General features: G+C 39.9%; 1 protein-coding gene across 1 annotated transcript in view; it reads right to left on the reverse strand.

Moving 5' to 3' along the window:
- NALCN (sodium leak channel, non-selective) overlaps positions 1-26,405 on the reverse strand; it is a 293,862-nt gene that overhangs the window by 127,248 nt on the left and 140,209 nt on the right. Inside the window, exon 13 of the mRNA XM_060129171.1 lies at positions 22,320-22,511. Within this exon, the coding sequence (XP_059985154.1) occupies positions 22,320-22,511 (192 nt within the window). The remainder of the gene's footprint in view (positions 1-22,319; positions 22,512-26,405) is intronic.

Here is a 26,405-nt window from a genome sequence, read left to right on the forward strand (position 1 = left end):
CTCCAATAAAGATGTTAAAAAAAATCTCTAATGAATTTCAAGTGGAAGCTACAGTGAAAAATCACACTGTTAGCAGTAGGACCTGGAGGTGAACGAATAAATGGAGACTGGCTATGCGTCTGGTAGGCGCAAGAAGGGGTCATGACAAAGTCAGAGTTGTAATTATAAGCACATTGATATTCCAAGGAAGGAACATCTCTGAACGAACAGAAGTAAAGTGGGAAAGAAATGCACTGACTAAAGAGACTGCAGTGATGCTCCCTGAATGGAGAAGGAAGGTATTGAAAATCATTAGCCTGAAGAGTACCTCTTTCTAATCATAGTGTGATGTATTCCTTGGGTATGTGGGAGCAAAGGGAAGGGCGCGAACCAGGGTAGAAGGTGAAAGCCATAAGACCAGAGTGTGAGGAAGTGAGCTGTTCCAGGGATGATGCAGGAGAAAACACACCTAAGAGCAGAGAACAACGTCTTGGATCACTGAAGGGTCTAAGCACCTCACTGTAGGGCCACTCAATTCCACACCAGCCCTTCTCAGGATCTTTTGCTGGTTTCTCCTCAATTTCCGAATCTCTAAATGTTGCAGAGCCTCGGGGCTTGGTCCTCAGATCTCTTTCTTGTCTCTTAACACTCACTAACTGGTTGATCTCATCCATTATAATCCCTTTAAATACGGTCTACGTAGTGATGACACCCACATCTGTATATCCAGCCCTACATCCAGAATCAACTCCATATCTCCCCTTGGGTGTCTATCTAACAGGGATCTCAAACATTAGATGTCCCAAATCAAAGTCTTCATGCCCTGCTCCCTAAACCTGTTCCTCCTACACTTCTTCCCAACTTGGAAAATGACAAATCCATTCTTCAAGTTACTCAGGCCAAGGACCTCATAGACATCTCTCTGGTCCTTCTCATTTCCTCACATCCTACGTCCAATCTGCCAGGAAACCCTGTTAAAGCCACCCTTGGCTCAGGTCTCAGTTCCACATTTATCCGCAATATTCCTTAATATTCCTACCAAAGCATCTAATATTGTAGTTTCCCTCTTAGTGGCCTTACATTTTGGTGCTGTACTTTCCTGCCATAAACTGAGATTGGGAGACTTGAATAAAAATAAGATCATCAAAATGGGGAGGAAGGGCAATAAACAAGTATTTTTGCAGCTTCTCTTTTGTTCCAGTTAGCACCCCTTAACCATTGATCCCAGGTGGGGTGAACAGCATCCTTGGGACCACGCTTCCACCAGGGCCGCCGAGGGCCCACACCATAGAGTTGGCTGGTTCCTCAATGACAGGACATCCTTCTCTCTCTCTCAAGGCCCCACTTCGGATGCCAAATCTCTTTCTGATAGATCTTCTTAGAGTTAGGTGAAAGCAAAGCAAGGGTATTCTCCTATGTTGAAATAACAGGCTGAAAGTTCTTGTCTAGACCTTGTAAAGTAGTTCTTAGCCTTTAAAAAATATGTATCATGGATGCTCTTTGATAACTTGATGACCCAAAGCATGTTTTGGTTTTTAGTATGTGTGGATATCAATTTAGGTTAAGGAAATTACATATTTAAAAAAGTAGGTGAGTAAACATCTAGGTTTTCATTAACAGAGAGAGAGCAGAATATGCAGTATGATTCTACTTGTAATATACATATCTAGATATGTTTTGTGTGCGTAAAAATGCTTGAAAGCCTATACAATAAAGTTGGAACTCTGAGGACTGGAATGGGAAGGACTGAGGAACTAGGGAAGGGGGTAAATATTCTTTTTTTTGAACTTTTTAAAGTACAGCTTTGTTGAGATATGGTTTATATACCATAAAATTCACCTTTTGAAGTAGACAATTTAGTGGTTTTGTTTTTTCACAGTTGTGCAACATCACTACTACCTACGAACTTTTTCATCATCCCCCAAAACTATGTACCCATAGCAGTCACTCCCCATCCTTCCGTCCTCCAGCCTTCAGCAACCAAATACGCTTTCTGTCCCCATGGGTCTGTCTACTGTGAACATGTTCTATAAATGGAATCATATAACATGAGGTCAGGGTTCATCCATGCTGTAGTCTGTATCAGCACTTCGTTCCGTTTTATTGCCAAATTATGTTTCATCAGATGGATATACCACATTTTATCTACTCATCAGTTGAGGGATATTTGGGTTGTTTCCACTTTTTGGCTATTATAAAGAATGCTCCTACGAACATTCGTGTATGGGTTTTTGGTGGACATAAAAATTACCTTATACTTAATGTATGTTTTTTACTGTGTATTAAAACACATGTAAAACATGTATTTACTTTAAAAATATAGACACTAAAATTTTTAAAATGTGGTGAAGACTACAACTCAGGTCATTGACATACGACTTACATTTTACAATATAATTTGCATCTATCTTACCTATCTTTAGCTGGTTTCCAGAACTCTTTCACTACAAAAGATTTGCCTTCAAAATGAAATGCATTTGATAACTTATATAGTAGCTCAACCTTTTTACTGAGGGTGTCCCTGCTGTGTCTTACTACCAGTCAGCTGTAAAACAGAAGATTTGCCTTGATGGTATTCACTGAGTACAAAAGTGACACCTCCTTCAGTTTTAATTGCCTTAATTATTCACCTACTCAATCTCCTTGCTTCTTTTTTTCCCATTCAAATAGGAATAAAATATAGAGGAGTTTTATCTTCTGAAAAACCCACTGATCTCACAATCCTTTAGTATTTCGCTGTATAGTTTCATTTAAAACTTATTCAACTATTCAAAGTTCTAACAATATTTAAAATGACATCAATACATAGCAAATTTTGGACCTACCTAATGTTGGAGTTAAATTTCTAAAAAGTACACTGGTTGGCAAAATCATGACCAACGAGATCAAGGTCTTATGGAGAATTAGGGGTTGGGAAAAACCAATAAAAATGACATTACATGCATTTAAAAACCTACAGCAAATAAAAGCTCTAAGAGTCACCACTTACCGTGGCTAAACTAAGGTGTCCATAAATACAAATACTGTGGATTTGAAATCTGGAGTAAAACCATAGTGCTGTAATGTTAAATCCATTGGCAATAGCCATTTCTTTACTTCAAATTTCTCCCTGTCTGGTTTAGATGGAATTTCATGGCCTATCAATTCAAATACACTCTTCTCAGTTCTCCAAACTCCATCTTCCTTTTTTGCCAAACTCTCAGGAAACATGCCAACTCCTAGGTGAATCTGACTCTTCATGTCTGCACCTCTCCAGCCCCTCCACTGGTTCCATATGGAGACGGGCTCCCTTCCACCCTGGCCTCCAAAGACACCTCAACACTGCCCAGCAAACCTCAGCCATGAGCTTTTCAAAACTTCTCATCTGATCTAACCTCACCCACTGCATCTCTGCCTTCACTCTCAAGAGATGCCCTTCTCAGAAAGCAGAGCCAAAGGAGAGCAGTTTAAGATAGAGGTTGAATGAGCTGACGATAAAGACCCTGGCCCTCTGTGAGCTGTAGGGCAGGGACGTAAAGAACCAAGTGTTCATCTCTGCTGTCACAGGGCCTGAGTTTGGGGTTAAATCGCTGACTGGCTTAGCGGCTCTGGGTAAAGCATGCGGCCAGCCTGACACCAATCCTCCTCAAATGTGCCATCACGTTATCACTCTCTGAAGACTGCTTTAAGAATCAAAATAAAGCGTGTGTGAATACTTTATTAAAAACATTAAAGGGCTATACAGATAATAGTTGGTTTTTTGCTCGGTTTTTTGGCTGCACTGTGTGGCTTGTGGGATCTAGTTCCCTGACCAGGAATAGAACCCGTGCCCCCTGTAGTGGAAGCGTGGAGCCCTAACCACTGGACTACCAGGGAATTCCCAAATAATATTTTAAATAGTGATTTAAAAATCTGTCCCAAGGAAAAACAACTTCAATTACACTAGTTAAAATTTCAGAATTCTTGTATAGTTCTTATGACTTGAACTTTTTACATCATATACAGTGTGATTTCATTTTTGTAAAGCTCAAAATAATATATGATAAATTATATTTTAAAGAAGATATTTCCTTTAGATACATGAAAGTGTGACAGTGCTTTTTATGGCATCATTTTATTTCATCTTTGAACCAAGTGATTCCTAAGATATCATCTAGCTGTAGGTGTTTACTGTTCTATGCTCTCAATTGGTACTGGCAGTCAATTGGAAAACTTAGTTTTTAAACAATATACTATCTGGTCTATTTTCCTCGACTATACTTTCACTATAAAAACTATAGAATAAGGTTACACTAAATGTTTTGATACTAATAGATACTATAAATTGACTTTTAGTGAGTGCTGTCAAGGATAAGAGAATTTATTGAATAAACAGTAAAAATCGTGTGTTAGCAAGTGGACTGAAAGTAGGGGCTAAATAAAACACGAGCTGTATGTGCTCTAAGCCATCACATATACTGGAATCTTAAAACGCAATGGAAGACTGACTGAAACTTGTTGTAGGGCCTGGAGAGTTCTGAAGAGTTTAGTCACTAGTGACTTCTGTGTGACAAAGTTTTTGGAGCTATCTCTCTCCATATACGAGCTCTCTTGAAATTTGAGATCTGTTGAAATCAACTACCCTTGTTGTTAACAGAAGTGAAACATTAAAATATTAATTTCTCTGAAAAATGATTGTGCCTTATTCCTTGTGATTTAGAAAGAAATAAAGTTGAAACTGGTGGTTTCGATTAATTCTGTGACTGCCTTTTATGTTGGCAAGAAAGAACGAGCAGTTCTTTGCTTTTATTTTTTTTTCAAAATGAACCCACATTGGGCTTCCCTGGTGGCGCAGTGGTTGAGAGTCCGCCTGCCGATGCAGGGGACACGGGTTCGTGCCCCGGTCCGGGAAGATCCCACATGCCGCGGAGCGGCTGCGCCCGTGAGCCATGGCCGCTGAGCCTGCGCGTCCGGAGCCATTGCTCCGCAATGGGAGAGGCCACAACAGTGAGAGGCCCGCGTACCGCAAAAAAAAAAAAAAAAAAAAAAAAAAAATGAACCCACATTATTTATTTTGCTTTTTTAATTCCTAAAATATGCTTGTTGCCAAGCATTCCATTTAAATGAGTAAAAAGAGAGAGAGGGGAGAAAAGCTTGTTTACTGGTCAAATTTTAGACTACTATGGAAAAGTCTTGCTGAATCTAGACTAATGTAATTGGCCTTAAATGTCAAAATGAGCTTGAATGTAATTAGAAGCAAAGCAGAAATCAAAATGTTATGCCTATTCCAGCAGCAAATTCCTTTAAGTAGAGTCTACACTTAAATATAATTTCAAGAGTAAAAGGAAAGATGGCAGAAGCTCATTTGCAAAACCTAGTGAATTTTTTCTAGTTATGAAAGTGAATGTAGGTATATCTGATCATCTCTTTTCTCACACACGGCCGTGCTTGGGTTAACTTCTACATATAACACCATAAATGACCATGTAGACCAAACCATAGATTTGTACAGTCTCCTAGGATTCTTTCAGGGTAAGATTTAAGAACATGAGAAGAGACACTGAGCCATGACTAGCATTTATACAGTGCTTTGCAGCCCCCAAAGCAGTTCATGTCCATTATTTAGAGTAATTTCAGCAATAATCTTGTGTTAGTTACTGTACATTTTGCAGATGGGTAACTGAAATACAGAAGCCTTAAAATGACTGATCCAGGTTGGCAGGTAGCAAGCGATGTTTCTGGGTCTCTAGGCTGGAATCTGTTGATTTCAAATTCCTGCTGTCCTTTTGGATATTACAGGTAACAAGACGTCTTAATATCTAGCAATTGCTGATTTCCTTTCCTTATCTAAATTACTAAAACAAACAATGCTCTAGTCTAAATCATATTTTAAATTGTTACCTCCTTTGTCTAGCACGGTACTGAGTACATATCTGAAACTCTGTTATTATGCTCAACTGGTTAATAAAAATTACATATCTCCAGTATTTTTTATGCTTTGCTAAAATAAGCTTCACTTGTTACCATTTTTCCAAATGAAAAAGACACAACCTTTTCAATTTCATGAGAATCTAAAATTACAAACTGTCTTTTAATCATAAAAATATTTTAACAATTTAAGACTTAAACGTTAAAGTTCCTATATTAGAAACACTTATCTTAAGGAAAAAAGATCGAGATAAACTGAATGAACTTATATTTTCCCCCTAACAATCTTTCTTGCAGAGCATGATATTTTTAGTTGAAAGGTATACTTCCCACCGATTATGTTAAAATAATTTTGAAATGCAACCATCTAGCTGACGGAACAAACAGCTGTGAAAATGAGACCTGGAGATTTATGCAAATAGGAGACTTCTGAATTAATTTTCCTCATAGAACAGACTGTCAAGTTTCTTGAAGTATTTATGCCCTAATCTCTTAATTAGCGATTTTGCTAATGTCAGTCATATTAAATTTTCATAATGTAAATGATGCATTTCACTGGCAAATATGTGCTATAAAATTACAGATGGGGCTTCCCTGGTGGCGCAGTGGTTGAGAGTCCGCCTGCCGATGCAGGGGACATGGGTTCGCGCCCCGGTCTGGGAGGATCCCACATGCCACGGAGCGGCTGGGCCCATGAGCCATGGCCGCTGAGCCTGCGCGTCCGGAGCCTGTGCTCCGCAATGGGAGAGGCCACAGCAGTGAGAGGCCCGCGTACCGCAAAAAAAAAAAAAAAAAAAAAAAAAATTACAGATGAAAGTTAATATTTTACTTTGGGTGCAACAGAGATTTAGTAACATATACAAAAGAGACAGTGCTCCTAAGAACACAGATGTACGTCCTACTGTGAAATAAAACTGAGGATTTATTCAGAAAACTTTTGTAACTAAAATACCACCGAGTCTACACAGGAAATTTCCCAGTGTTTTTTTACTATCCACTTGTAGAACTATGCCCAAGAACAAGGTTTTCCTATTTGGCTTCAAACAGAAAGCAGCATCAGTCAGGAAATGCTTATATTTTTGCATACTAAAAAACCCCACACTTTGGAAATGGTTTGCCTATTTTTTGCTCTCTTTTAATGGGCTTTGATTTCTCATTTCTCTTCAATCTAAGTTCACAAATAAGAAGCTTCACTGCCAATTATATTGTCTGCTCTTTTCTATTGCAAACATACATTTCAAAACCTTGCTTCTATCTTGATAGTGCTTATTTAGTACTCTAACGCCTTGAAAATAAAGTTGATAGTTGTTTACCAATAAATATTTAATTGATATGACTTGAATTTAATAAAGTTGATTTTATAAGTCATAAACTAAAATTTGTCTTATTATACATCTGAAATTAGTCTTATACAATTTGCATATCCCTGTTATATCTATACTTTCCTTCATTTAAAATTTTACCAGCTAATGTTCTTGTTATTTTAAAAAATGAGATAATTATTTTTCTTACTGATGTATAATTATAAATTAAGCTTTTATATCTATCTATCTGTCTACCAACTTACCTATCTCCATTTTTCTAAACCAAGAAGCCATTCATTGTACAAAATTTGGAAGTACAAAAAGGCATAAAGAATAAAATAAGTTACTTATAATTCAAACGAGGTTGTATATATTTTTTAGAATTTGTTGTAGAATTTGAAAATTCTACCAGTTTGTTTTTCCCTAGGGATATACATGTACTGGAAACAAAATTGAATCCAGCTGCAAATACAGTGTTGTTTTAGGGTTCTTTGCTTGATTTTTGGTCATCACCACTTATGTCACTCATGACTAACCTCATTAAACATTCTGTAAAAATACAGTTTTGATAACTGTATAATATGTCACCATATTCAAAGTTTACTTAGACATTCTATTATGATTGGACATTCAAGTTGTTTTAAAATTTTCACACTGATAAATAATGGTACAAAGAGCAATTTCTTTGAAGATCGATCTTTGTGTGCACTGTGGATATTTTCTTGGGGAAGACTTATAGAAATGCAGTTACTAGATCAAAGAGTAAAAATGCTTTTTAGTGTCTTGATACATAATGAAAAACTGATTCTCAGAAAAGTTACACAAATTTCAATGTGTGAGAGGCTCTTCCGTTGGCAATGAGCATTATCATTAACCAAAAACCAAAATAACGAACAAACCTTGTCCATTTGACATGTTCTTACTAATATGTATTACAAATTATGGTTGTACCGTCACATTTTCCTTTGTTTTTAAAAACTACCTATGGTGATTATTTTTGACTTGTTTGAAAATTCAAATGTATCCTTCTTCTAGGCCTAAAAAGTCCCTGACGATCTAAGATGAAAGATGGTATTTTCTTTGCTTTCTACATTTTTACACTTTAAATATCCTTGCTCTAATTTACCAGGGAGTTATTTTGGTACATAGTATGAGAGGGCTTTGGTATCCCCAACATTACTACTAATAATTAGTCTTTTAATCATTCATTGTGATCCTTTCTTTGTCATATGTTTTTTCAATGGATATATATGTTTGCCCATTCATCTGTATGTTAACCCTAAATCATACTCTTTTAATTATTGTAGCCGTATACAGTTTCTTGTTGGTTCTCACTGCTTTTTTTTAATAGCATCTATAATGTGGGGAAAATACTTCCTTAACAGGGTAGTTTTGGGGATTCCATTACATATATGTAGATATCTATGTATGTATGTGTATCTCTTTCTTTCTATAAATGTCTACCTATGAAAAGTTCTTGCTATAGGGACCTCACAGGTAAAAAATACTTAAATCCAGTAATTATTACTATTAATAATAATGACCTCTGGGGAAACGTTTCTCTAGACTTAATCAGAGATAATTACGCTTCTCTAGAAACTAGTTTGTTTTTACCTCATAATCATTGTTTAATCTATTTTGGTGTATATTTGCTCTAGGAAACATGGACGTCCTCATGATGAACTTTAGGGTTTGTTTTTGCTTCCACTGTAATTTTGATTTTGTTTTCCCTTTAGATTAATTCTTTTAAATTCTGCTTAAATTTATTGGACCTAGGTATAATTCTTGTTGGATACATTATAGCCTATTTGGATTAAGGCAAAATAGAATAAACATTTCTTTCCGTGTATTGCTCAATTGCCTGCAATTTAAGTCTATTATTATTTATTTAGTTGAATAATGCAGAAATTTGCATTCTTCCTCATGCTCCAAGATAGTATTCCCTTTCCTTTATTTTGCTGTACTTTCCATAATCCTCCAATTGGTTTTACTTCCTTTTTTCAATCAACCTGAAACGACATGGCTTATCCAAAGAGACACGAAGTGTGACATTTGCCTACATTGTTAGTGGAATTCTCTTTCTGGTCATTCATATAACTATGCATGCTTTATTGTCAAATTTCTGGAGTTTTTCTTTCAGAAATGTATCCAGTACATTTCTGTTGGATTGAGGTGAGATTTTTGACCTTTGCTCACTGCCTTATTCCTGAGATTCTGAATTGAATTAACGGCACATGGAAAACTAAAATAACAACAAAAACAATACTACAGACTTAAGTCTGAACTAGTTACCAGGGTTCTTTCTATATCTAGTCCCTGCCTATACTGTTTTTCCCCTTTTGTATTGCACAATGTAAGATTACAGGATGCAACCCATCCACTGCCACTTGCCTAGTACAGCTCCCTTCGCCCCGACACCCCACCCCGCCCCCATCTGCACACACATGTACTCAGCTACATGCATGCTCACTCGTATGCACACATATATTTTTATCCTGTCTTGTTTCCTAGACATTAAGGTTTTAACATTGATTCATAGAGAAGATGTTTGAGAAGGCTGGAGAGAATCCTCTGTAGAGGTAGGCAGTTGTACCCAAGGGGTGGGCAGTGGGGAAAGAATGAACCTATACATCAGTCATTAAATGGTTCTGCATTTAGTCCCAGATGTGAAATAGTGAATGATAAGCTATTTCAGATTCCAGCAGTACTCTTATTTATAATTTTTTACTTTTTGCATTTTTGTTGAAAGTTGCAAAGGGTGAGTAAAAAGAATAGTCAAAACCAGAATGGGGGTGGATTTTTAAACTTTCAGTGCAACACAGAAAACTGAATGCTTTCTGTACAGTTAATGCCCAATGATTTACTGAGGGATACTTTTATGTTGGGCTATATGATTATTGCTAGGAATTTAGTGTTTCATGCTAAGAAGCTGGATTTCCACATTATTTAAGAAAAACACTAGTTGCTACTGCTTATTGATTCCCTGTTACATTGTCAGCACAATGTTAACTAGTCTGAATATATTATATCCTTTAAACTTTCTAATAATCCTCTAAGATATTTACTGTTGTTCTGTTTTTATTATATGTAACCACGAGAGACTAGTCGAAATGTCTGACTATAGATTGTATTTTTTTGTAAGCAAGTCTCAACAAAGTATTTAAAATATAGTTAGCTTTTCATCAGTGAAAATATGCTCACAGAAACTCATCTTAACTGAAGGAGACACACACATATTCCTCATTAATAACTCTTACTGGTTTTTGAAGTTGGTGCAATGGAGTAGACTGATTATTAAAATAATATTTATGTAATATGGTAACTACTAGTTGGAAAACTACAAATAAGATTGAAACGGAGCAGGACCCTATTGTCCTTGCCCCCCATGTCCTCAGCCTGCCTTTTGTTTGTGGAAAAACTTTAGCCAAAGAATAAGTTTAATCAGAGAAGTGAGAAAATGCAGAAACAAAGGAAAACAGCCCAAGGAGACCAAATAATGATAGTTTAGTCATCAAGCATAGTCAAGGACATTTAGTTCCTCCTTAAGGGCTACAGATAATATTCTGAGCCATATCCTGTGAGCTGTCTTATAGAGACTGAAACCACCACCAGGTGGAAGAAGTTAACTACACGATGATCAGGCTGTAGCCATGACATAAGCTGCCACAATTCCGAGAACAGGCCTCAAAGAAATGGGGACAAACCGACCCTGGAACTGAAGATTAACTGTACCTAAAACAATCAAGATGACACTGGTCAGACCACCGATGACCAATGTCAAGATGACGGTCAGAGCTGACTGTGCTGTTTCTGCATGTAGCCCCTCCCTCCGCCTATAAAAATTCTTGCCCCCTGATTGTCAGTGGGGGGAGTCGGCCTTTGCACAGGAGTCTGCCTTCACCCCCCGTTGCCAGCATCCAAAATAAAGCGAACTTTCCTTTCCACCAACCTGGCCTCTTTAATGGCTTCTGAGCTGCAAACAGCCGGACCCCACTTTCAGTTGCAAGATGACTGGTAGAAAACTACCAAAATATGACAAGGTGCAAAAAAAGGTTCTCCCCCAAAGAATATGCTTCTGGGATCAGGGGTGGGACTAGAAGGATGCTTTATTCAAGAAATGTCATAATTCCTGGAATACTGAAGTTCAGTGGTAAATGATATCAACACACAGCCACAGGAAAAGATATGGCCATTTCTGTGTGATTCATGCTGCGTTCAAATCGTCCTCCAAGAGGAAGAGCACAGGATAGTATTTTATCACTATGCCACTGATGAATCACCACAAATATAAATTCAAATAGAAGCCAAAGAACCTCAGATGCTATAGCAGAAAGGAAATAGAGTTAATTTTTCAGGTTTTATGAGGGAAGTGGTTACATTAAGCTATATATTGCATTACTTTAAAACTTAAACCAAATTGCTAGTTTCTATTGCAGGGCCATGTCCAGGCACGGATGACAATTTGGCTTAAAGCCTCAGATGGGACTGACTTTATGAGACTGTGGAAGATTTGACACAATAGTGGTCACATAGACAAAATAAAAAATTACCTCCCCTACTGCCCTGAGGATGCCAGAAGTTCTGCAACTGATCGTAAATTTTTGTCTTTGGTCAATAAAGGTGAGTCTTGTGCAATGAAAAACCTCCTCAGAGAAATAACATTTTTTTCAGTGTAAACTTCGTCAAAATAGCTCTTCCACTATTCTCCAGGAAAAATAACAAAGAAAGTAAAAATCTTCAATGGCTCCCCCGTGTCACAATCCCAACCTCGGAAGACACCCAATGGTCAGGCTCCAGCCCGACACTGCAGTTCCTTTCACACTGTGATTCTCCATGTCTCTCATTTACTCACTCGGTTTTCCTTACATAGAATACTCTCATTTACTGCCATTACCCAAATCCTCCTGGGGAATCATATTTACCCCTGATGACAACTCTTCATAAAGCTCTGCAGACTTCCTTCCCTGGAAGCAATCTCCTCCTCTCTTATTAAAATGAAACGATAGTTGGAAGCACAATACATAGCATATAATAGGTTCCCGGAAATTTTTAAATACCCTCCAGGATATCTTTGATATTACTTTACAACTGACTACATCTATTGGAGCACATTTCACTTTCTGGCTTGAGCTCCTTCTTATGTTTCTACTAGAGGATAAGTTGAGTTCGTCCTTATGTGCTCAACTCTGCTGTAAGTGAAAGTACGTTGGTTCATGTGTGGCCATCGCATAGCTCCATCACATGGAGAATGCTGTCTGAATTATAAACAACAACAAAATAGGCACACAATCTATTTAGTCTTCACTGTGAATGGAAATATGCAGTATTTGTGGAAAACTTCCGGGGGTGTAGCAGATGAGGGGAGTATAAACATTAGGATATAAGAAACAAAGTGGAGATAATATCTGTAATGCAAGCAAATACAAAGAGATGCATACACATGAGGATATAAGAATAAAAGTGGAGGGACTTCCCTGGCGGTCCAGTGGTTAAGACTCTGCGCTTCCAATGCAGGGGGCGCGGGTTCGATCCTTGGTCAGGGATCTAAGATCTCACGTGCTGTGCAGCGTGGCCAAAAAATAAAATTTAAATAAATAAAAATAAAATCTCAATTAAAAAAAAGAATCAAAGTGGAGATAATATCTGTAATGCAAACAAATGCAGAGAGATGTGAGGCTGCAGATGGGGAAAGCAGACACTAGGATGCCTGGCCTTGGGTTGTGCCTATAGAAAAAAAAATAAAGCTATCTATCTGAAAGACAGTCAACAGAGTGGTTTTCTTTTTTCCTTTTTTGCCTCAAAAATTTATAACAGAACCTCAGTGTCTGATCGTACATGAGAAAAAATGATTTTAAAACCATAGGAGGGGCTTCCCTGGTTGAGAGTCCTCCTGCCGATGCAGGGGACATGGGTTCGAGCCCCGGTCCAGGAGGATCCCACGTGCCGCGGAGTGGCTGGGCCCGTGAGCCATGGCCGCTGAGCCTGCGCGTCTGGAGCCTGTGCTCCGCAACGGGAGAGGCCGCAACAGTGAGAGGCCCGCGTACCGCAAAAAAAAAAAAAAAAAAAAAAAAAAAAAAACCATAGGAAATTCTGGACAACATGAAACAGACATCCTTTAAAAGGCCTAGTTAAGATCCAGGAATATAATGGAAACTCCAGGACCAAAAACTAACAGGCAGCTTGAGTCAAGAAAAGGCACCTTCCCTAGGGGATTTATGAGCTCTGCTAGACTTTGGTTTTTAATGTCACGTCACACAAGGGGCAAAGTCATGGACCCCTGAAAGGTGGAGATTGCTAAGCTGGGTATTTACTGGGCTTCACTGGAGGCTGACCAGAAAAAAACTCAATGGCAAAAGGAGATGAAAAGGGAGCATGTGTGCCTTGACTCGGGCACACATGTGGAATCGTACGATGACACAGCTGGCACCACAGAACTGTGGGGAATGGATAGACCAGTCAATAAATGGTACTGTGACAATAGGTTAGACAAACAGAAATAAGATTGTTCCCTACCTCATTACAGCAGCCACAAAAATCAATTCAGGTTAAACAAAGAACTAAATGTTTAAAAGCCGAACAAAGCCTGACAAGACCAAATATTGCTGAGTTGAAGCTGAGAACATTCTCATATATTACAGATGCCAGATAAATTGGTAAAAGTACTTTGGAATGTAAGTTTATCACTATCTATTAAAGTTGAAGATATCTTTATTCTAAGACCAGCAATTCCAGTCTTAGCTGCACACGCTAACAGTATTTTCACATCTGCAGAATTTCACAAGTGCAGAATTCAGATGTGTGCAAGTTAACATGCAATGTTCAGAGCAGCACTGTTTCGAGTCACAAAATATTAGAAACACACCTCTCAAACCTGCATGCATTAGCTTTCTATTTCTGTGTAACAAGCCACAAATTTAATGGCTTAAAACACTCACTGATTATCTCTCAGTTTCTGTAGGTCAGAGGTGTGGGTGGGGTGTAATTGGGTTCCCTGCTCAGGGTCTCAGATGCTGAAATCATGGTGTAGGTTGGGCTGCGGTCTCATCTGGAACTTGGGGTCTTCTACCCTCATTTGGGTTGTTATCAGAATTCTCTTCCTGTGGTTGTAGGCCTGAGGGTGCTGGTTTCTTGCTCACAGCCCCCAGAAGCCACCCTCAGGTCCTAGCCACATGGCCCTTCACAACATGGCAGCTTACTTGTCCAAGGCCAACTGGAGACCCTCTCTTGTTTTGAATCTCTCTCTTCAGAAAGGGCCCAGTTCCTCTGATTAGGTCAGGCCCACCCAAGATAACCTCCTTTTTGCTTCACTCCAATTCCATCATTAGCAACCTATTCCCAGGAGTGAAATCCCATCATATTCACAAGTCCTGCCCAAACCCAAAGGGAAAAGATTATGTAGAGGGTCAGATGTCCTGGAAACCCATTTTAGAATTCACCTACCACACGGGAGAATGGGAAAATAAATTGTGCAATGTTTCTCTGAATAGTGTTCTCTCTCTCTATATATATATAATATGGTGCAATGTATAGCTGTACATTATACCCCAAGGGAAATAAATAAAATATAGCTACAAGTACTCATATTGGTAAATCTCACAAACAGTGCTGAGCAAAAAAAGCAATTAGCAGAAGAAACAGTGCAGTATGAGACCACATAAGGCGGGTTTAAATTACGCAAAAAGATATGTGATTCTCAGCTGATGCCTATATATGCACTCAAGGCATAAAGGGATGTACTAAGGACAAACATCCAATTCAGAAAAGTGGTTCTCTATGGGAAAGGGAGGAGAGGGATAAGGGGCATGTGCTCAAGGACTTCAGATCCATTGCTAATCTGCTTTTTGAACTGCATGTGGCCACAGAAGAATACATTTTATTATTCTTTATACACCCTTGCATGCCTGAAATATATCATGAAAAATTAAAAATACATGGAAGACCAAACAATAAAAAACAAAAATTAATACAGATTTCGGCAATATAAATTGAACTAATTATCCTTTTGAAGATAAGGTAAACCCTGAATTGATTAAAAATGTAGCAAATGGCAAACGCTGAAAAAGATTAAGGGGCAAGTTGTTTCTTCAAATTTCTCAGTAATTCTTTCAATGCAACTAAAAGCATCATTAGCCATTCTGGTGGTGAGAGGAAACAGGGAAATTAATTTGTAATTAAGTGTTTTATAGTATTTACTGCTTAAATTGTTTAACTGCTTTGGACATGGTTTTATAACTGAAAATTCAATAGAGCAAGTAATTAGTATTTAGAGAATGCAAATTAAGAAAACATATCAAATAAACAGTATTAAAATTCAAGTACCCTGTATTATGGAGGGTAGTGTATTCTTTATGAATAAAAACTATCCCCATTTGTAGGAATGCAAAACAACTGAGGCCTGCTTATTGTTATTTTAGTAGGAAATTAAAAGGAATAAAGATACTGAGCTATTTAAAGATCTACAGGGGATGTTTATTGCAAGTGTTTTAGCAACATAGAAGAAAGTTTCTTCATATACCAAGTAGGGGGATAAACAGAACAAAAACAGTGGTGAAATTATGCACATGAGCTTTTGTCGGGCAACCAGGAGAAAACGCAAACTTTCTGTCTTTGTTACAGAGAGATGTGGCTCTTGCCTATAGCAACCTGTCTCATGACCTGTATGGGCTTTTCCTTCATGAAAAGCTAATCTAATTGTTCTCCTTATAATACAACCTACTAGTCCCAACAAAACAGGAACGGCGGGATACTGCCTCCCAGCAGGACTTGATCTTGTTATTTCTACTTAGCAGTGTGTCTGTTTTGTTCAAATTAGAAGAGAAAGTTATTGGCTTGAGATGACAAAGTTGTTTTATTAAATTGTGTCAATATGTCATTCTTTTTTTTCCCACTGAAAACATTCAGGCTCCTTTCCTCCATCTCACGGGGTTTTTGCTGAGGCTCCTCTGGCTGTTTCCTCTCTGTCTCTGCGTCCTGATGCTGCAGATCCCATGACACAGTGCTAATAAGTGCTCTGAGAGGTGTCAGGAGAAAAGAGCACAGTGCTGCCAACTTCAAGCTACTTGCAGTCTAGTAAAGATGAGACCTTGCATACGTGTCGATGGTGTGTGACAGAAGTAACCATAAAGATGGGAAGCAGGAACCCAGTATGTGCCAGGCCCTATGCTGGCTGCTTGGCAGGTCCTATGTGGGCATCTTGGAAAGGAGCTGGGACCCAGATGCTTCCGGGAGAGAAATTAAACACCAGCCCTCCTCCTACTCTGTGTCTATCTACACAGCCTGTTTGCACAGGGCATATGGGAGCTTCAGAGGCAGAAATGAGTGAGAGAAATCTCGTCCAGGTTTTGGGTCTGACCATTGTAGTGGCTTCTGTGGCTGTCTCCCCGGTATCCATTTCTTCCCCTATGGTGAATCCAAGCCAACCACCTTGACTCTAGCCATCTTGCCAGCGATTCATTTAGTAGTGACCAAGTGACCCAATCCTGCCGGATGAGAGAAGAGAGCTGGTTTGCTGTGGGGCAGAGCGGGGCGGAAGGCACTGGGAAAGGTGTCCTTGATTCTAAGGAGATCTGGGCGGAGGTGACCCTCCTTCTTCTAGATTTTATCACGAAGCCTGAAAATGTTGCATCCATTTTGTTAACACATGAAGACAACACATGGAAAATGAAACTGCTTTGCTTTGCTAGGGCTGCTGGTACCCAAAACTGGGTGGCTTCAAACAGTGGGAATGTATTATCTCACAGTTCTGGAGGCCAGCCATCAGAAATCAAGGTGTCGGCAGGACCACGCTCCCTCTGAAGGATTCTCCTTGCCTCTTCTGCCTTGGGTGCTTGCTGACAATCCTTGGAGGTCCTTGGCTTGTAGATGTCATGACAATCACATGGCCGTCTTCCCCATGTGTGTCACATTGTCTTCTCTCTGTGTATGTCTGTCTCGGTGTTAAAATCTCCCCTTTTTATAGAATATCAGTCATATTGGATTAGGGTTCACCCTAGTGACCTCATTTTAACTTGATTATCTCTATTTCCAGATAAGGTCACATTTTGGGAGTACTGAGGGTTAGTATTTCAACACATCTTTTGGGGGCACATAAGTTAACCCATGACAACAACTGAGAGAATTTCAGTGAAAGACCCAGAGTCCTGGCTTCCCCAAGTCTACCTAATCCCTTGAATTTTGTGAGATAAATCCTTTTTGTTTAAGTTAGTTGGAGTCTAATTGTTTAAGTTAGTTGGAGTCAATTTTCTGCTACTTGCAGCCAAAGCATTCAGACAGAATTATGCAGACATTGCTGATGGGATGAGGTTAAGGGCAGTGATGGAGGCTGACAGGGGTCTCGGAGCTGTAGACAACAGCAGAAGAAGGCATCTGTCCTGTTGAGCCTGATACAGTGTGGAAGGATCGGAGAGGTTTGTTTTGGTCCAGGACTATTATTCATTCTTCATCCAAACACCTATTCACCAGCTACCCTGTGGCAAGGATTGTGCTAAAATGGAGGATTTAAATGAGCAAGATAGACGTTGTTAGGACTTCCCTGGTGGTCCAGTGGTTAAGACTCTGAGCTTCCACTGCAGGGGGTACAGATTCGATCCCTGGTCTGGGAACTGAGATCCCACATGCTGCGTGGCTAAAAAAAAAAAAAAAAAAAAAAAAAAAAGGTAGACACCATCTCTGCCTTTGAAAGGTGTGTTGGGGGAAATCCTGAAATATGAGCCCAAAGAGGTAAATGGGGCCAGAGCGGAAAAGATACTGAAAACCCTATTAAAATGTTTGTTATCTTGAGGGAAAGGAGAATCTTGAAGTATTTTAAATAGGAGAGTGTCATGAGGCAATTTACATTGAAGAAGGATCAGTTTTACTGCAAATGGAGCACAGGCTGCAGTGTGGTCGAATGAGGCACAGAGACCCACTGGGGAACCGGTGGAATAATCCTAATCCCTTTAGTATCCTTTCACCTTTGAGTATCTCCAGAAGCACCTGGGGTCTTCCAGCGTAGGTGGAGCTGCATCAGAGGGTCAACGCGCTGGGCGGTTACTTAGTGTGCCCGGGTGCTGTTGTCTCCTATGTCGCTCTGCCCCTTCAGGGTTTTCTCTTCTTGGGATGTGGAAGGGACACCAGCTTCCCAGGTCCATGTCAGCTCCTCTTAGAGGGGTCTCACAGCAGGTTGCTGGAGCCCAGGATACAATCAGGTCCAATCAAACCAGTGTTGGGTTTTACATCTAGTCCTGTTTCCCTAGAGAGACTATACCCCCCCCCGGATGGCTGGGTCAAGGTCAGGTTCCAGAAACAGCCAGAGTAATGATCTCCCGGGCACAGATGCTGGGTCCCCTTCACCAAGAACGCTCCTCTCTTCATGACCGGTCCTCTCTTGAGCCTCTCACACCTTCCTGCAGTTGCTTCCTGCATCCCATGGTCCTGTGTGTGATGGGGGTTGCTAGCCTCCAAGATGGAGTGGATCCAAGTAAAGATAATACAAACAATTGCTGATTTTAAAAGTTCCGATTTTGCACTGGGATGGATCACGTGATTTTTCTTACAGAAAATCTGTTCTCCTAATGCGCTGTGCTTTGGCTAATAATATAATTAACCAACCTACCTCAACACCCAGCCACTGAGTAATGAGGGAGCTGTCCCATGAGGATGGAAGAGGACAAAGCCCGCAAAAATCTAGCATCGTCTGCCCTGTGTTTATAATCATCTTTCCTGATCATTTCATATCAGGCAAGTGCCACCAACAGATGATGCTTTATTTGGCTGGGAATGATAATGATGGCTTTTTGTAATTGTAATATTTTTAACATTTCTTGCAAGATTTGATTATGTTTCAGGAATTTAACTCTTAATTGCATTCATATGTAAGGAGAAATCTAGTCACTTCCCGTGTCAACGCTGTCAGCTGCTGTATAACTGATTAGAGGCCCCATAGTTGCTGGCTGCTTTCATTAAGATGGTCACAGTAATCAGGCGGAAAAGCACAACTGAGTAATTGGAGATCTGAAAATACAATGCTACTTGATTACAATTATGGCTGGGAAATTAGAGCAAATCCCAAGGGGCTAAGGCAGGACTGGATCTAAAGCAGCCTTGTCTTTAATACAGAGTAGCCTCTGTATTATGCCAATTTCAAATATATTATATAGGATATCACTTTTTTTTTCTTTTTTCTTTTTTTTTTTTTTTTTTGCGGTACGCAGGCCTCTCACTGCCGTGGCCTCTCCTGCGGAGCACAGGCTCCGGACACGCAGGCTCAGTGGCCATGGCTCACGGGCCCAGCCACTCCGCAGCATATGGGATCCTCCCGGACCGGGACAAGAACCCGTGTCCCCTGCATCGGCAGGCAGACCCCTAACCACTGCGCCACCAGGGAAGCAGGGATATCACTTTTTTAATGCTTTCTAAACCCAGAGTTGGGTTGTTTTTGTATATCATTCAACACACACAATGCTATGAGGGAAATACCATTTTTGCCTGTATTTTAGATGTGAAAAAATAAAAGCTTAAAGAATAATTCATTTGGTGTCACATAACTAAGAAGTGATGGAGCAGTAAGTATAGACTCTTATCCATGATGCTTTCATATGCAGGCCCACAGCCCTTATTCACAGCTTCAATATTCAGAACATTTTGAAAATACCCAAAGGTATTTTGTTTGGTTTTGTTGGTAGCTCATTTAGTGGCAAAAGTCTGATCTGACCTAGGTCTTATTTATTGTATTTATTTACCCTTCTTTGTCTGAAGGTTGATGTTTCGCTAGAGAAATATTAATGTGTTTGTTACAGGGTGCTGATTCAGACAGCTGTGGAGGGTGATATCACCCTTACAATATCTAGAATATTCTGCACTCCAAAAATCATCTGGTTCAAAGAGGTTTTGGGTAAAGGATATAAAGTTGGTGGGGTGAAATGAGAGGAAAGGGCAAAAAATGAAGATAAGGTATGAAATTAAGATAGGTCTGTGTAATAAATAAAGGCTTGTTACCGTTTAGTACCCATTCCCCACCCCGGGCCTAGAACAATGGCTGACCCTTAGGGGGAGCTGAATTAAACTGGCCTGAGGGGCGGACGGTGATCATGATGGGGATGGCAGCCTGCTCTTTGTATTTACCCAGCGAGGGGGCAGTGAAGGGGCAGCCTAAGAGAAGGTGGCCTTGACGACAACACTGTCATCTTTGCTTACATCTCTCTATCCCTGGAGGAAGAGCTGGTCCCACTGTAGAGGAGTCTGGCTCCAGGCCAATCCTAAGTGACCCGACCACGGCCAGGGACCAGGCTTTGCCCGGCAGGCTCATGGGGAGGGGAGGGAAGCTGCCCTCCCCACATGGTCTTGGGGCACAGCTGTGCACTGCAGTGCCTGCAGGGAGTTTCAGGCAAGGACTCGGCCCCCAGGCTGCCCCGCTCCTGTGCACAGCGGCATTCCCAGCCCGCGTGCCTCTGCTCGGAGGTCTCCCCCACGCGGGGGCCTCAGCTGAGGCACTTTTCTCCATCCTGACTCAGTACATTTTCACTTCTAGCCCTTCCTCTAGTCATACCCCTACGCCCTCCCCGGTTCATAAAAGGGCAGGAGCTTTGCCCAGAGCTCCTGGGCAAAGATCCCTCCCTCGTCACCGTGCCAGGGCTTGCGCACCTGCCCCTCACCCAGTGCTGTCCAGTGGGCAGAACAGGGCCTGGGCAGCGGTGCCGGTTCCTGCCTGCTGCCTGCACTGCGGCTGAAAGTGAACCAAGGCTCGCTGTGACTTTCGCCTCGGCTTGCTGTCCTACGAGACCACCTCGACACCTGCCCTGCCCCAGTGCCCTGCAGGCTGCCTTCAGAAGCCTTCTGCCAGCATCCTCTTTAGCTCACACATCTTTACTGCCCTCTCCTTGCGCTCTCTCACTGGCATTTAATCGTGATCACGCTTTCACCAACTTAAAAGTTCCTTGGCTTTATATCCTCCTCCTGTCAGCGACTGCCCTTTCTTATTTAAGTGCTGGAACAAGACACAGCTCAGTTCAACCTTCAGCACATGCTGTCCCCATGACCCAGAACACTGTTCTCTGTGCACCTCCTCTGGCTCCATCCAGCTGTTCCTCACTAACTTCCTGTTCCAGGGAGTCTTCCTGGATTCTTCCATTCCTGGTTATGGACCTCACCTTGGGGTTCCCAGAGCACCTTGTGTTTGCCTTTATCAAAGCCTGTCATGTTTTATGTCTACTTACTGGTTACCCACCCTCCACTGAGAATACCTGAAGACTAGGAACTTAATTGTTTATGTCTCAGGATGGCCAACACGGCCTGGCTCTTGATAGGCACTCAACAAATGCTTGGCAATGAGTAACACATTTAGTACAAGATTAAAACAAGTAATAACCCAGAGTATTTTAGTCTATCTGTTAAAATTTAAAAAAATAACCCAGGCTATGTTAGTCTATCTGTTACGTTACAGACACGTTTGCCCTCAAAGCTTATTTTTTTAAAAAATATATGTTGTTATTACCCCAAGGCTATAAAAATATCTATATATATTCTTTGCCTTGGTCATTATATTTTTTCATATTTCTAAATCCACATGGAGTTAAATTTCAGGATCCTTCTGATTAGGCGCTGTATCTTCTACACAAGTTCTTTATGGATTGACTGGTTTTTAACTTTCTTTTTAGCCTAAGTGAATTCTAACAAGAATACAGAGTTATGAACTAGATGATCTTTTAAAGACACTTCAAATCTGAAGAGTTTATGAAATTCATATATTGAAAATCAAAATTTCCTTCTAGATCATGCCTGACATAAAAATATATATGAACTGTAAAACAGATTTAAAATGTTAACTCTCACAAACACATAAAAGCAAACTTTAAACATTTTTAAATTAATAATTTTAAAGTTCTGCTATATTTTCATTTATAGGTACTAAGAACCCTATCTTCCATCTTTACTGGTTTCTGCATCTCATTCTATTAAGATTATTTCCAGAATTTTAGAATTGACACATAATCTGAACATGCTGAAAATGTTCTCAAACACCTGTATTCTGCAGAAAAGACCACTCTGAATATTAAAACTGAACTACTCCAAGTTACAGAAAAAGACAATATTTTAAAACCACTGTTAAAGTGAAATTACTTTGATATTGATTCAGAATAACTGAATTAAACTGACTGCATCTTTTGTTCTTACCCTTGGAAACGTCGTAAATCTATCCAGCTCTTCGACGAAGCAGAACATCTGCAGACTAATTGCCGACATAACAATCAAGAGGCTGGCAGTAAATACAACCAAACTTCCCAGCTTTTTTCCAGGACCAAATATCTTGTACACGAAGTCTTCTAATGCAGGTGAAATTTTAATAAGCCGAACTACCCGGAGAACCTATTGTGGGAGAGAAAAACACACACACTTGATCGTTTATTTATACTGAATCTTAAATAAGTTCATACTAAAATCTCATTTTTCATAGCACTCTATAAAATCACATTTAGCAATTAAATTAAACAATTTAATAACTAAGATATCAGTAGCTCAGTGACTGCCATATAGCAAGAACTCAATAAATCCCAAAGGAATGAAGGAAGGAAAATGGTGACAACTCAGTGTTTTAATGTATGATGTGATAATTCAAAGTGGCATTAATTAACACATATTGTTGAAATAAAATTGACATTTGTTCTAATGTTCAAATATCAAAGAAAACATTAGTTCAATATTAGGCATATTCACTGTCTCATAAAACAAACTTTCCTAGGGATTACTGTACATTCAAAAGGAAATTTTAAAAATCCATCTATCAAGGAGTCTTTACTCATGGCTGAGACTGCTACGCTAAGATCTATTCTATCCTTCCTTTAACTAATAGAACTTGCTGAATTTTAGCCTAGCAAGGCTACAGACTGCATTTTCCAGCCCCACTTGTATCTAGTTGTGGCCGGTGGACTAGGTTCAGACCTATGGAATGTGAAAAGAAGTGATTTTTGCACTTTAAGTTAAATAATTTGCCCTGGACACTCTTTTCATACCTTCCTCTGGCTGGGAAATTAAAACAACTGTAATTGTCCCTTTGGAACAAAAATAGAAGCCTCGTATAGAAGATGATAGATTCAGTCTAACCCAACAGGCCTGCTTTCTGGATGGCCCTGGGGAGCAGAGCCACCTACTTGCCCTGGACTCCCACCAACTGGAGAGAAACACACTTCTATCTTACGCAAGCCCTGTATTTTTTAGAACTTTGTTATACGTGCTCAGCTGGTTATCTAAACACACACATGTTTAAATGTTTTGCATATATATATATGCAAAAACTACCACCCATAACTAATTAATTTTCTCATTCACTTAACAAATATTATTATGTGCCAAACACTGTGTTGGACAAATAAGATTCAATGGCTATTACTGTTACAAAAGGAGTATAATACAAAGGCACAGCTCTTAAGGGCATATCTATAAGATTAAAAATATAAAGTAGAATATCATTAAAAGTTGAAGTATAAAATATGGAAAAGTAGCATTTTTCAACAAGTCTAAGATGCCATCGATTTTTTTATGTACCACTGAGAAACTGAAAAATGCCGCCAATTAAAGTATAACACACCACTGATTATAAGACACATCCCAGTTTAGAGATATTAAAATAGGAAAATTGTGGTCTTGGTACAAATGAAAGATGATAAGTAGAATGGTAGTCCAAGATGGTTCGCTATCAATAAGAGCTTAAGGTGTCTGTAAAGGCTTCTCAGGAGAAGAAAGAATACAGTAAGGAACAGGAAATGCTTTAAAAACCTAGATTTATGGCTTCCCTGGTGGCGCAGTGGTTGAGGGTCCGCCTGCCGATGCAGGGGACACGGGTTCATGCCCCGGTCTGGGAAGATCCCACATGCCGCGGAGCGGCTGGGCCCGTGAGCCATGGCCGCTGAGCCTGCGCGTCCGGAGCCTGTGCTCCGCAATGGGAGAGGCCACAACAGTGAGAGGTCCACGTACCGCAAAAAACAAAACAAACAAACAAACCCCCTAGATTTAAATTTTTACACAAAATAACATGCGTTTGGATTTTTCCAGCAACCCTAGCTTCCTAATCCTCTTAGTCTATGAGGTCCAGAAGGGACTTCCTGACCCCCATGATCCAGGCCTGGCCAGGGTATTCACAATGACCTCAGTCATCAGAACTTCTGTGGGACCTATGAGAGGTGTCCTATTTTTTAGCCCCAGCTGGAATTACTGTAAGAGCCACATAAGCCCTGAGCTTCTGGGAGCCATCTTAGCCACCACATGGACAAAGAGAGCTTAGAAATGATACCAACACAGAAGAAAGGTGAGTGGAGAAATGGACGGGGTCCCAATAATACCATGTTAGTCTCTGAATTTGGCCATCCCTGAAGCCACATTTACCCGCTACCCCCAGACTCTGAATTAACAGGAACTACTAATGGTGAACCGTATTCTCATTGTCTGCAGAACACAAATACCAATAGTGTGGGTTGTAGCTGCACGTCTAATAAACTAATGGACAAATGTTTAAAGAAGTTGAGAAAAATGTAGATTTCCTTCATGCTCATTTAAACTACTTAATACTTTAAGAAGAAAATTTATGTGAGAAATTATATTGTTCAAATTAAACATTATACCACAGGCATGGTTAAGCTACTAGTTTTTCCCGCTATAATTCTTAACATACATTTCCAAATCAGAACATATTACACTTGGGTCATCTTCCCAAATAACAAGCAAACAGCTTTATCATAAGAACTATTAAAATAGTAACATCCAGAATAATAATATGAAAAGATTTTACACTTTTATTTATTCTTAGACATAAATGATTCAGTATCTAATAGTTAAACAGCTGAGTCCAGGAAAGTTTACAGGAACAATTCAACTGGTTTATTGCTCAAATTTCAGTACCTTGTGTTTTCTCCACTTGCATTAAAATCATATTTAAAAGATTGCCTAAGTAATCTTGAATCCTGTCCCAAATTCTAATAAAAACAGTCTATGCACATCTGTGCAATTTTGATAAATTAATATTTCATTAGCTGGAAGAAACATAACTTAACACAATTCCCACATTGGTGATTTGATAAGCATTTTCAAAGGGGCAGGCCTGCATCTGTGGAAAGGCAAAATCCTTATCGGTAATTCTAATTATGCCTTTTCATTTATTTGGGGATAAGTGTGCTTTTCACTCTGTCTACCCAATAAAGCCTTTTGATTCTGTGTTCCTACAGATACGAAATAAAGTAAACCATACATTCAAAGATAAGCACTGTAGGACATTTTGTGGTTGCTTCCAAAGCACATTTTCCTGGTCACATTTCTAAGTCTGTTGTTAAAGGTCACTCTGCTGATTAATAGTGAGATACTGTAGCAATTGAGTGGTTAAGAATATGAATATAAGATTAAACTTCTTGGGAATGAGTTTCCACCATTTGCTAGTTATGTGGTCTTGGGCAAGTTATTCAGTCTCTAGGGATTGCAGTTTACACTCCATCAAAACAGTTTATTCTCTAACGAGAAACAAATGAAGCGATGCACTCGGCAGAGTGCCTGGCACACAGTAGGTGCACAATAAATACCAGCTGGTGTCATCACCCTGCTATGTCAGAACCAGAGCATTTTGCGAAGACTTTATTACTCCCTGTAATATGCCCTATGTTCACTCCATCAAGCATGTATTCTCCTTAGGACAGGTGCCATGTAGTTCTCTCTACCTGGAATGCATCCACCCAGACCTTCTCAAGGTTCGCTCCTTCTCTGCCCAAATGTCCCCTCTTCAAAGAGGGCTTCCCTGAGCAAACTTATCTAAAATAGCACCCTCACCCCACAACTTCTATCCTTTTCACTCAGCTTGTCTCTCCTGGATGGCATTTCCTGTACTCGCATTCCTTTCGTGCACTCGTACTTGTGTACTTGTGTGTACTTGTGTATAAACTGTTTGCCCTCTAGAATGCAAGCTTCCCGAGGTGGGCATCTTCTCTGCCTTGTTCACTTCTCTGCCCTCAGGATCTGGAACAGTGCCTGGCACATAGTAGGTGCTCAGGAACTCTCATCTGAATAAAGAGATGGATAACACCCAACTCTCAGAGATAACTGATATAAAGGGAGACATTTTGTACTAAATTGTTGACTTCATTTAGATATAAAAATTGTGACATTCACTACGGGAAGAACTGCTGCCAGCACGATGAAGAAAGGTCAAGTGAGATGAGAAGCAAGCATGAGGACCAACAGGGGAGATCAAAGTCAGCCCATAAAGAGCCAATCTGTTCAGTA

Source organism: Lagenorhynchus albirostris, chromosome 18, assembly GCF_949774975.1.
Source record: "Lagenorhynchus albirostris chromosome 18, mLagAlb1.1, whole genome shotgun sequence".
Classification (NCBI taxonomy): Eukaryota; Metazoa; Chordata; class Mammalia; order Artiodactyla; family Delphinidae; genus Lagenorhynchus; species Lagenorhynchus albirostris.